Here is an 11,850-nt window from a genome sequence, read left to right as displayed (position 1 = left end):
TTAATTATAAGCAGGAAACGATACCATCTGATGCAAATAGAAAAGAATAAAAATGCGAAAATATAAAACTTTTCTAATGCATTGACCATAAAACGGTATGTTGTCCTTGTATGATACGTTACTCCCATGAATTAATGTCTTCACTGTACAGATAGGGGGAAATACATTTATAAAAAGTAGCCAACAACCTGTAAGCTACCGTGTCACGTGTTGAATGCATTAGAACAAGAATGTATTTCATCTGTCAGGGAATGTGTGTGCTTTGGAATATTGATTAAATTATAACGGTCAATGAATGCAGAATTGTCTCATGGCTAGGAAATCCTGCTACATCACCTGCATTACGTGATTGTTAATAAATCCCCCCGTAGTGCGATGACATTTGTTGATCTTTGCCTTTGCCACACCTTTACCGTAATTGATCTACGGCATTCATTAACGCGCGCTGTGTGTGCTTTCCTATTCTTCCCTCTCTTTTTCCATCAGATACAACCCCAAAAGACTTGGACAGCCGGTCAATGTCAACGCTGTCCGCAGAAGCTCGCTAGGCTCATCATCAGTTCACGATCAAGTGCTAAACAAAACTCACGCGATCCGACTGCGGATTCCAGTGCAGTGTGCTTCTTATAAGTCTGAAAACTATCCCAAAACTACAAACCTAACCCAAAATGGCGACCACAAATACGACCACATCTTCCAACTACTGGGACTTCATCTTCACCGAGCTGGCCGATCCGCGGACAAACCACTGGCCACTGATATCGTCCCCGGTGCCGGGTTTGACCATCATTGCCTGCTACCTGTACTTCGTGCTTAACTTTGGTCCCAAGTACATGGCAAACCGAAAACCGTTCCAGATGCAAAAGACCCTGGTCGTGTACAACTTCATTCAAGTTCTAGTCAGCATATATCTGTTCGCTGAGGTATGTGATTAGCTTCCTGAGCGTGGTGTGATGTGAGATCTTAGCTTTACACATCTCTTGCCCTCTTCTATTGCTCATCAAACTCCAGGGTCTGGACGGTGCCTGGCTACGACACTACAGCTGGAGATGTCAACCGGTAGACTTCAACGATAATCCCGTCGCCATGAGGGTAAGGACGTACGATTCGAAGGATGTTTAGAGCCGTGTTTCTGAGGTCAATAACTGCTTCACAGGTTGCCCGAGGCTGCTACGTTTACTTCCTGGCCAAAATTTCGGAGTTGCTGGATACAGTGTTCTTCACGCTACGGAAGAAAGACAACCAGATCACCTTCCTGCACCTGTACCACCACACCGTCATGCCAATGATCTCCTGGGGCGCTACCAAGTACTACCCCGGAGGACACGGCACATTTATTGGTTAGTTCGAAACCTTGACCGAGCGTTTCTTCTACGATTGCTTCATGTTTTTGTTTTCTTCTTTCTTAAACGATCCTTGCAGGTGTGATCAACTCGTTCGTACACATTGTTATGTACACGTACTACATGATGGCCGCGATGGGACCTCAGTAAGTTGAAAAATCTTCTGAATACTTTTCCCCAATATACAATGTTTGTTGCGTAATAACTACTTTACAGGTATCAGAAATATCTCTGGTGGAAGAAGTACATCACCAACCTGCAGATGGTAAATATGGAAAATTTGCTGAGGTGAGTGTCCAACTTTGCATAACGCATATTTCTTTCCTCCTGTTCAACTCTCACAGATCCAGTTCGGTATGGCATTCGGTCACTCCGCTCAGCTGCTGTGGACCGACTGCGGCTACCCGCGCTGGTCCGTCTTCTTCACCCTGCCGAACGCGATCTTCTTCTACATGCTGTTCAATGACTTCTACAAGAAGTCGTACGGTTCGAAAAAATCCGCCGCAAAAGTCACTGCCACCGATGCTACCGCCAAACCGATCGAAAACAATAACTCGCCAAAGGTCGCCAGCAAGGAGCTGTGAGAAATGTCACCAGCGGTCCAACGCCACCGATCCACCAGTCTTCAAACGTAACACGTAAACCAGCAAACCAATAGATATCAAACAGCGCCATCACGTCGGGTGACGACGGGCCCTCTTCCTATGCCGCAACCACATCTCGACCATTGTACCGACTGCTGCTGCTACTCGTCTTGTACCAGTGGACGGGACCGTGTTCCGTTGTCTCAACGTACCTTGAATGTACCATGATAGCTAGTGCGTACTAGTTACCCGATTGCCTTCTTCCGTCTTGTGCGTGTGAGGGCACGTTTGGTGTTGCAGATGGCTGCCCACAGGAGAAGTCTCGCGAAGAAGGCCCAAGCTCAATGGGGACAGGCCGCATGGGGCGAGTGATCGATTCCGAAATCGTACGGTTAGGTAGCGATCTAGTGTAATATTAGTCGGTAAGACAATTTCGTTTTATAAAGAAAAATAAATTAATGATACAACTGAAACATATGCTCAAACACCTGCTACGAGAGTTTACGTCACTGGAAACCAGATACTCCGCTGGATTGAAGTATCCAGAGACAACTAAACCTCCAGAGCGTTCCCATGGTTGGAGTATACTTTTACTTTTGTTTCACAGCCACAGGAAACCAGCAAAGGTAAGAGACGTATCGATCCCAAACGCAACTAATCGCCCCCCACACTCCCAAGGTCGATTGCATGGTGGTTTGACCGACTTGTCATTTGTCAAGTTTTTCTAGTTGCAATCTTATTTGCTTCTTTCCACGTCTACCTACCTTCCTGCACGATTACCTAAACGCAGGTTATTGTTGCTCGCTTTCGTTCTGTTTATTATTGACTTGTTGCCAAAACCAACCATTTTAACCCGCACCCGTTCCAGTCGAAACATGGCACAGATTTGGAGACACATTGGTTAAGGTTTAGTTTGCATAATTTAACTACCGGCACAAGCGTTTGGAGCGAGTTGTGCGAACCGGACTACGAACGTCCCCTGGAAACTCCCAAAACAAAAACCTTTTTCTTCCAATCGAGCGAACGGGATGGTTCGTTTGTCTCTGTTTTCGAAATGGAAACCAAACGCTCGACCGCATCTGAACGTTGCGTGTTCAGAGTATGGCAATGACAGTCCAACAATCGAGCGAGAGAAAAGACAAAGAACCGGTTTCGGCGGTGTTCGGTTTGATTTCGGGAACGCATGATGCTGTCAACACACGCGACCAAATAACAGCATCCCGGCTGTACGTTAAGAGAGCAACATTCCTACCGATGGTTTTTTTTTCTTCAAGCAGTACTAAAACCATACTTTATTTCGCATTAACTACTGGTTTAATAAATAAAGTGTATTACAAGCTCCTTAAACCTATTTAATCCACCTTCACGCTAATCGGCCGCTTCCGGTACGCCTTCCGGTAGAAGTTGATGAACAGGAACAGAAAGATGGTTATGTTGCTGACGAAGAAGTACGTTAATGCGCGCGGCACCTGACACTGCATGCTGTTGATGAGCACGAAATAGCACAGCATAATGCCGAACTGCAGCAGCTGTAGCGTCGTCAGATAGCGCTTCCAGAACAGGTACTTCTTGTCGAATAGACGTTTCTCCTGCACCGACTGTGGTCCGAGGGCCGCTATGAGGTAGTAAGTGTACATGAAGATGTGCACGAACGAGTTCAGCACACCAATAAACGCTGCCTGCGTTCCTGTATAGGTACGAGAGCCCAAAAAAGGGTTGTCTGGGGTTAGTTTCCGGATTTCTAGACTAATTTCCTCGGGTGCCTCACTTACCGGGAATGTACTTCAAATAGAACCATGTAAACAGCACCATTATCGTGTGGTGGTACACGTGCAGGAACGACACCTGGTTCTGTTTCTTCCGCAGCACGAAGAATACGGTATCGAGCAGTTCCACGATTTTCAGCATCAGGTACATCCAGGCACCGTTCCAGACCTTTCGGGGCGAGAGTTGATGTCGTTAAGAGTGAACTTTATACCTTTAAAATATTGTGTATTTGTGTAGGATAATACAATAAAACCAAATTACAGTCATCCAACTAGGCTCATCGTATTCTTTGACTTTTTCGTATAAAATACACATTCTTGAAAGTTCACACCCCAACTGCACCGCACAAAAAAGGGTGTAACTATGAAGATATGCCGATATGCCTATGCCGATGTGAAGCAATTCCAGCTACCAAAGCAAAGCAATGATCATCATAAAGACGCAAATGACTTAATTAAATCATCCGATTTCACAACACACAAAAGTTCTGCCAAGTCACGGCGTTACGAAACAAAAAACCGAATCAATAATTCAATCATGCATTAACACACGCTAAATTACACTACATACGTTCTGGTGCTCATGATCTGGCGGCAAAATTGAAACTCGTCTGGGTCGTGTGTATAAATTCACATCGATTCTACAGCAGAAGAAAAGTTAATGAAACAAAAACTCCAAACATCAAAACAGGAAACTTCTTCAGCGAGTATCGCACCATCTGATTCGGCAAAAAAAAATCACCAACGGAATGCCCAAAACGAATTCGCCAAGCAAAACTGCCAAAGGAAATGAATGCATTAAACAAAACCTGGGCCGTGTGTAGCAGACTTCTACCTCTCTCGGCTCGCTACGCACATTGGTGGAACGAAATTAATCACTGTAATGAGTTTAACCTCCACCCGGGCAGACTGTGGACGGCTGCTCCAAAAGTCTAATCTCCATTTTCCGAGCACCTTAGACTCTCCGCCCGACGTACAGCGTCATAAAGTGTGAGGGGTTTTGCCTCCCATTAATACAGCCATGTGCTATTTTGATCATCAAACACACAAAAAAACAAACACAAGCGTACAAGCTTGATCTGACGCGGTAACTAAGCTTCCTCCTCCTTACGATCGCGTTTTTGGTTGAGTGGGAATTAATTGCTAATTATCTGCCTACCGTCAGCTGGAGCTCTTTGCTAACGCCAGTCATCGATTCACCGCAGGACATCGACATGTACTGCAAAAAGAGGCCGGTAAAGAAGGGCGTCAGACAGAACGCGGTTGATACCACCACTTGGGCTGCATTGTACACGATCAGTGTGTGCTTTAGCTCGAACGGTTTACGCTGCTCCATCCAACGCGGACCGACCCACAGGACGAACAGCAGATACAGCCCCGTTATCGACAGGATCGGCGTTGGCGTCTGCATCAGTGCCCAGCTGTCGATTAGAGGATCTAAACACAAAACACACACATTGTTAACGCTCTCTTGGGTATTCCAGAACCTATGAATCAATGCGCACCTGCACCCTGGGAGAAATTGTGGTATTGCACCGAAATTCTTTCCACATAATTACTCATCCTGCGAATGTTACACGTTTCACTTTCAATAATAAGTATACTGTCACCAAACAAAATGGATTAACACCGCTTGCAGCGAAGGCAGCTCTGTTCAAGCTCGCGCACCGTCACGGACTGACTGATCGGGAAGTTCAACACTGGTAACCGCGAAAGGGCCCCGTTTCGCGAAATTCCGGCAAGAAAAGTGAAACCGAGGAAAGTGTCTTCCACACCGGTGACCCTTCCCTCGTACCCGACCACGGCCAACAGGTTGCCCACCGAACAACACCTCATTTGTCGTCTCCTGCACTGTCCCAAAAGGGATGAAGTGAAGAGGATTTTACAACCCCGGCGAGACACGACCATGACCACAACACACCGGGATCTGATGTATTGTTGTTGCTGGAAAGTGATTATTTGTCCCTTTTTTTTTTTTGCTTCCCTTTTCAATTCCTCCACATCGTCCAGCAAAGGCGTACTCACACGTGAGCTCACCACTGCAATTGCGTTAACATCGATCAGATCGCGTTTATTTGTTCCTGTTTGGGTTTTGTTTTCTTTGCGTTTTGCATTACCCTTGCAGGCGTTGCAATTTCTGACAGCCCTTTGGAAACCATTGAGAGCCGATCATAAGAAAGTCCCCTAGCCGCCTGACTCCATTCGTCTACAAACGGGAACCGGGATGTGCAAAAAGGGGAAAGTTTCGTTACTTAAGATTATGCACCGAAGGTTTTGGGCCGTGGCTGGAGGTGCACGGGGATGGCAAGCGTACGGCGGAGACAGTTGGATGAGTTGATGAAGAATTTACCGCATTGTTGGGCTGTTCGGAGCCTGATTGACTTAGTGACTCGCGCGTTGTGTTTGTGGCGAACGGGTTTAGTCACTTTGAATATCTGCTCCCGCATCGCGCAATGCCGCGTGCAAATGGGGTGCTCAGTACGGACAGACTTTTGCATGTTAGATGCCATGACAATTGCGAGTGGTTGTGTGCACTTTCGGAAAACAATCATTCATCAACCGCTAGCATCTCATGAGCGGAGCTTTCTCCACTAGATGCAAGGTGCAAAATAGTAACAACATTGATGAGTCTACGAATCAAAAGTACGGTTAGGGACTCGCATCAACCATTTCAAGGTTGGATTATGTCGAAACAAGCCCAATTGTTGGTGAATTACAACTTATGAAAGAACGAAAATGCGTTTTTTTTCTTGCATGAGGTTATACATTTAGCGAACACCATTAGAAATCCCATGGATCTTTGTTCGCATATAGAAGACTCGTATATGAATGCTAATATTTAGTCTTTCATTTAGAATATTTCTAAAAAAAGAAAAAAATAATAATATTACTAACACCATATCTTGATCCAGAGACAATTCGCACATGCTAACATGAATATTCTAGTATGATTTACATATTTTAAATCAACATCATACTCGCTGTGCGATCAGACTAAGCTGTGTCTTCCATATAATGTACAAGTATACATCACACGTCTTTTTATTTAACTGCAATGTAAATTTTACATTCAAATTACATGTACCGATTCTTGTAAATCCTATAACTAGTTTATTTTCTGTAGCATTTATAATTCCTCATTGAGAACAATAATTCCCCATTGTCTCATTTAGTTGGATTAATTTTATAGCTACACAATATTCGAGAGACAAACAAATAACCATTTATTAAAGTAAGAAAATATATTCATCAAAAAAAGGCAAAATTTTACTTACCAAAATACGTTGTTCCCATCTTATGAAACAAAATCCTATACAACTTTTCATACAAGCTTTTAATTGGCAACGATAGCAGAGTTGCGCCTAAATTTAGGCAATTATTTACATCGCTGATGTGAAGGCTTTGGAACTGGTTCTTTCATTCGATTACTTGCTATTGAACTTTTAAAATTGTTCATTACTTCGACAACGAAAAGAAATTAATCTATCAAACTAAAACTATACCAATGTCATGACAAATGCACTACGCCCACGTTGAGGTGATAGTTGCTTGTACTATCACTATCTGTCGCGTAAAAGCACCTGCTCAATTCAAATACCTCGTAAACGATGCAAAAAGACGACCATGTGCTAGGCAAAACGCAAAAGCGCAACAAAACCATCAACACAAAAATGTTTCACCTTCAATCCGATGCTCATCCCTTGCGCAAAAGGGCACCGAATTTCCATTGTCCACGAAATGCCCGCTCGATGCGACTAGCACCATTTAACAGTAACGATCATCGGCATCGGACGCTTGCTTGCCCGCTTTTTTAATGCTTCGTGACTTCTTTCCCCAATTCCTGGTTTCCCAGTCCGGATCGAAAGCAAAACCGCCGGTGCTCTATTCGCACATTGGCACATTTGCTTCGCACGAAAGACCGATTACGATTCCATCCCGTACGGAGTGGCACAATCGATGCAATTGATGTAAATAACCACTTGATGACGATTAGCAACCGATGGGACAGGAATCTGCTCGTTTATTTCGTTTCGCGAATGCATATCGGGATCAAAATTTGCGAGAACCAAAAAAAAACAGAACGCACCATTGTCTCATCTCCAGTAACGTCCCTTGGTAACGTCCCGTGGGATCGCTTAGAAATTGAACGCTGGCAGTGCGGCGGAAATTTTGCATACAGTAACAAAGGTCAGAGGCTTTTTCCCTGCGATGATGGATCCAGAAAGATACCGAGTCGAGAGTGATAAGCGATGAAATGAAAACCGTTCGGCTAAAGGTGGTACCGAGAACCATGCCGAGCGCGAGGTGAAACAATTGAAAGCAAAATGTTGTCGACATGGAATGGAGATTACAAATGGCCTAAAATGTCTGCACGTTGAACGGTCCGAGAATGGGACGTTGTAATGGTGCCAATTTTCAGCTACCGTTAGCGTTCGTTCGAAACGTCTCCCAGCAGGCCCAGTTTGATACTGAGTGGCCATCTCGGGGGGATGGGGACCGGGGCGACGAGAAAGGTAATCGTTCACAAGGATCAATTTGTGGGTGTGCTTGCGCCTTGCGGGACACAAAACATGACCATGTTTCCGGCACAGTCCGGCAGCGCAAAACGACGAACCGTACACACATCCCGTGCACGATGTTTCCCGGCAGCTTAGGATACTGGACGAAACTGAAAGCGAGCAGGCAGTTGAAGAAGCAGAGGATTAGAGTTTACCGTACACTTAATCCGGGAATGTATCGTAAGCGGCACCACCGCGAGGAAGACGGTACTGTTTAAACTGTTACCGGGAACATGCAACACTACTCGCACTCGTACACAGCCACACCTTAAGACGGTTTCTATGTAACAGTTCCGATCGTTCCGCCCGCCAGAAGATGCATATGGGTGGGTGCATTCGAATGCAAATCCAAAACGTTGGCAGCTGGCAGCAAATGTTATTAATTGTACTGCTGTTCGGGCCTGTTGGCACATCAGAAACACAACGCTTGTTCGGATGGTATGCGAAGAGCGCATTACATGGTCCGGCTTTTAGGTATCTGTCTGTTTCGTGCTGCTGGAATTATGATCGTCCGAAAGTGGTAGCACACATCGTACAACACGCTTAACGAAATTTGAATAAGTGTTTTATTCATATCAAATTTGTTTTTTTTCTTACAATTGGGGTTTTTCTAACTATTTAGTCAAATAAATATTCAATAGGCAACTGATTGTAAACTGCGACTCTGCATTATTTCTGCAACATTATTCACATTATTTCTACAATATTCAATGAGCTACCAGAAGGTGTGACATTATTTGTGCTATGTGATACCTTCAAGCATTCAACTCATAACGTTCGATATAATACACTAAATGTCATGCACAATATGCAGTTTTCATTTTCTATTCATTCTTATTACTTTAAAGGTACGTCTTACGCCTAAACGTAGTATAATGTTCAAGATGTCAAAAAAAAATCCAGAATGTCCAAAGAATAAAAACACAAACATTCAGACATGCGATGAACTAAATGAGTTGTGAATAGTTTATGGATTCGATTGCTCACATGTGCTCACATGTTAAAACAACTATCATCTTCTTTTGTCCAAGCACAAGTAGTATTCACCTACAAAAGCTGAAACTACAAGCTTTTTTCCAATATGTAACTATTAAATTGCACAAGTTATTTGCAAAAACTAACAAGTTCTAATTTATATTTACAATCTTGTGTTACTTTGTATTTTTCAAACAAAAATCCGTTAACAAGCCTGTATTTTTCCAAACGGGCCCTTATCTACTACAAATACTTCCATTCTTGCACAATTTGTAAGCGACAAGCACTACCATGCTAACTCGCTGCTCATGATTCATCAACCAGCAGTAGGTGGTTCTCTTTTACGACTCTAGATTCGTACCTTTTGCACCACTCATATCATTTGTTGAAACTAATTTAAGGTGGGCATTACGGCTGCTAGTTAAACTGTTTGCTGGAAGAAAACAGCGACAACGTCAAAGACTGCAGCCTTTGAACATGCTATATAAACAACCGATCCCAATTCTTGTTCTCATGTAGTGGTTGATGAGAGCAAGTGATGGCTGCTATGCAACTATTATTCGTAGCGATAATTCTATCAATTCCACTTAGTCTCTCGCTCGGATGGCGAACGGCACCGACCCCGGCACCCAGCTATTACGAGCTCACAAATGGGCAGGAATACTTGCAGCCGAGTACAGCGATCGATCCACACCAGGAACATATGGCATTTGCGGTTCTTTCGCAAATTCGCGCCAATTCCATCTGGAAGCTGATGACGGCTTATCCCTCCTGTTTCCATCTGTGTAACGTCGCGACGGGACAGTATCTCATGGTGGGAGCTAATGATCGTGTCTACGCCGTCAACAGAACTCTGCTGACTGCGAGCAACGGTCAATCCTTCACTTTTGGCCTGTACTATCCCAAATGGCCTGCAACATCCGATGCACACCTTACAGACATCCAGAAGCATCATCTGCTGTGCGCGTCCTCTGAACTAGAACCGATAACCCAGCAGAGGCTGATCGATACCACGCCCAACTCACCTGGATTAGGAGCAACCGCTTGTTACTGGAAGCTAGTTCCACAACCGACCCAACGCATCGATAAACTCTGCTAACCGAGCGGCCTTGGAAGCGGTTTCACTGAATGATCAACGCATCGATACCGTCAACTTCAGTGTGCAAGGCCATGTTCATATCACCGGAACAATTTCTCCCGCATCCATGCACCAGCTCATTCAGTCTGTTCTTATCTTTCACTTCGTATCTTTCGCTGTCTCTTTTTGCTCCGGCGGTTCGGTATCGTTTGCTCCGTCACGCTTCTCGTTTGCCCACTGTGTAGACGATATGTACTAGTGCCGGTCATCTATTTACCGAATGATCATCAACTCGATCATTCATGGGTATTTGCCGTTACATCGTTGTTCTAGCTGATAGAGACGACCCACCTTTCCTCAACCGCACATCTGTGTGTGCCGGCAGCGTTGTGTCGCAATCGAATGGAATCTATATAAAAGTGTGCTCAGCTGGACTGCGGCCAGTAGTACTGAACCGCGAGTCTTCTCAGTTACCGAACGTGTCATATACACATACTCACCATCGACACTGCCATCATGTTTCGCGCGATACTCGCCGTATGTGCTGTAACCATTTCCTGGCATGCCAACGCCCTGTACATCGAGGAGCGAAGCAGTTGCCGGACGGATGGATGTGTCACCCCAAGTGGTTGTGTGCCACGCTACTCACAGTACAGCACTGCACTCTACTGTCCACAGCGTTGTGTGATTGAACGGTGTCGATCGGTGGCGAACGAGCAACAGCGACGCGTCTGCCATCAGATCACTTCAGTCGCCACCGGACAGGTGCTGGCCGCACTAGACTCCTACGACCGACGCGGCAATCAACGGTACGCATCGCTGGTGAATCCCAACTCGGGCGAACGCGACCGGTGGAACTTGATCGTGGGCCCGGGCAACAATTATTACATCCAGAACAGTGACACTAGGGAGTATCTGCGAGCGAGCGACAACAACTATCTCTATCTGGTGTCCGAGCGACCAACTGACGAGAGCTTCCTGTTCAAGCCGGATCTCGTCCAGGGTACCTGGTCCTGTGTGCTGCTTCAATCCGTCTGCTACCGAGGCTACATTTTCGCCGAACAGTATAACAGAGGATATAGAAACTTTGCGTTGATGACTCGTGACCTGCAACGATGCTACCGTGAAAGTCTGTGGAGTGTTTCCTCTGTTAATTGTTGACGTCGTAGAGCCGCTGAATAGGCGTTTCCGTTCCTTTACCACAGTTCGTATTACGCGAACGCTACTGCCATATTTTTTATCGTGTAGGAAATGAAGCAAATTCACAATATTGTGATTTTGTTCCGGCTTCCATTCATTGCATCCGAGTCACGACCGATTTTTAACACAAAAAGTTGTTTAAAAAACCAATTTGGGATTGATTGTTCAAAGCAGTAAATTATCATTTTTCTGATCAAATAAATTATCCTCCTTAACATATAAATAAATTATCATAAAACTGGTGTGATTGTGATTCTCTTAACATTGCGGCTCCAGATGGTGTTTCTAATGTTATAATTGAATAATAAGATCGGACCTTGACAATCTTACGATTCATATAATGTT

General features: G+C 44.8%; 3 protein-coding genes across 3 annotated transcripts; 2 read left to right on the top strand and 1 right to left on the bottom strand.

Moving 5' to 3' along the window:
- The first annotated feature begins 668 nt into the window (after positions 1-668).
- LOC128715762 (elongation of very long chain fatty acids protein AAEL008004) lies at positions 669-1,927 on the top strand. Its single transcript, XM_053810675.1, has 6 exons — positions 669-923; positions 1,012-1,092; positions 1,157-1,340; positions 1,423-1,489; positions 1,560-1,608; positions 1,688-1,927. Exons 1-6 carry the CDS (start codon positions 669-671, stop codon positions 1,925-1,927), a joined length of 876 nt encoding a protein of 291 aa, XP_053666650.1.
- A 1,352-nt stretch (positions 1,928-3,279) lies between these two features.
- On the bottom strand, positions 3,280-5,256 carry LOC128711215 (elongation of very long chain fatty acids protein 4). The gene is made up of 4 exons (XM_053806082.1): positions 5,199-5,256; positions 4,853-5,130; positions 3,700-3,862; positions 3,280-3,614 (listed from the first exon to the last, which is right to left on the bottom strand). Exons 1-4 carry the CDS (start codon positions 5,254-5,256, stop codon positions 3,280-3,282), a joined length of 834 nt encoding a protein of 277 aa, XP_053662057.1.
- Positions 5,257-10,821: 5,565 nt separating this feature from the next.
- On the top strand, positions 10,822-11,466 carry LOC128715162 (uncharacterized). Its single transcript, XM_053810044.1, has one exon. It carries the CDS (start codon positions 10,822-10,824, stop codon positions 11,464-11,466), a length of 645 nt encoding a protein of 214 aa, XP_053666019.1.
- Positions 11,467-11,850: the final 384 nt, after the last annotated feature.

This window comes from Anopheles marshallii, chromosome 3 (assembly GCF_943734725.1).
Source record: "Anopheles marshallii chromosome 3, idAnoMarsDA_429_01, whole genome shotgun sequence".
NCBI classification, from domain to species: Eukaryota; Metazoa; Arthropoda; class Insecta; order Diptera; family Culicidae; genus Anopheles; species Anopheles marshallii.
This window is presented reverse-complemented; position numbering and strand designations above follow the sequence as displayed.

What these genes read in the sequence shown, in the direction of transcription:
- LOC128715762 (XM_053810675.1), top strand. Translation starts at nt 669, where the DNA reads ATGGCGACCACAAATACGACCACATCTTCCAACTACTGGGACTTCATC. An exon ending in AGGACACGGCACATTTATTG is followed by an intron (nt 1,341 to 1,422) that starts GTTAGTTCGAAA and finishes CGATCCTTGCAG; the next exon opens with GTGTGATCAACTCGTTCGTA. An exon ending in ATGGCCGCGATGGGACCTCA is followed by an intron (nt 1,490 to 1,559) that starts GTAAGTTGAAAA and finishes ACTACTTTACAG; the next exon opens with GTATCAGAAATATCTCTGGT.
- LOC128711215 (XM_053806082.1), bottom strand. Translation starts at nt 5,256, where the DNA reads ATGAGTAATTATGTGGAAAGAATTTCGGTGCAATACCACAATTTCTCC. An exon ending in CAATTTCTCCCAGGGTGCAG is followed by an intron (nt 5,131 to 5,198) that starts GTGCGCATTGAT and finishes TTTTGTGTTTAG; the next exon opens with ATCCTCTAATCGACAGCTGG. An exon ending in GCAAAGAGCTCCAGCTGACG is followed by an intron (nt 3,863 to 4,852) that starts GTAGGCAGATAA and finishes TCGCCCCGAAAG; the next exon opens with GTCTGGAACGGTGCCTGGAT.
- LOC128715162 (XM_053810044.1), top strand. Translation starts at nt 10,822, where the DNA reads ATGTTTCGCGCGATACTCGCCGTATGTGCTGTAACCATTTCCTGGCAT.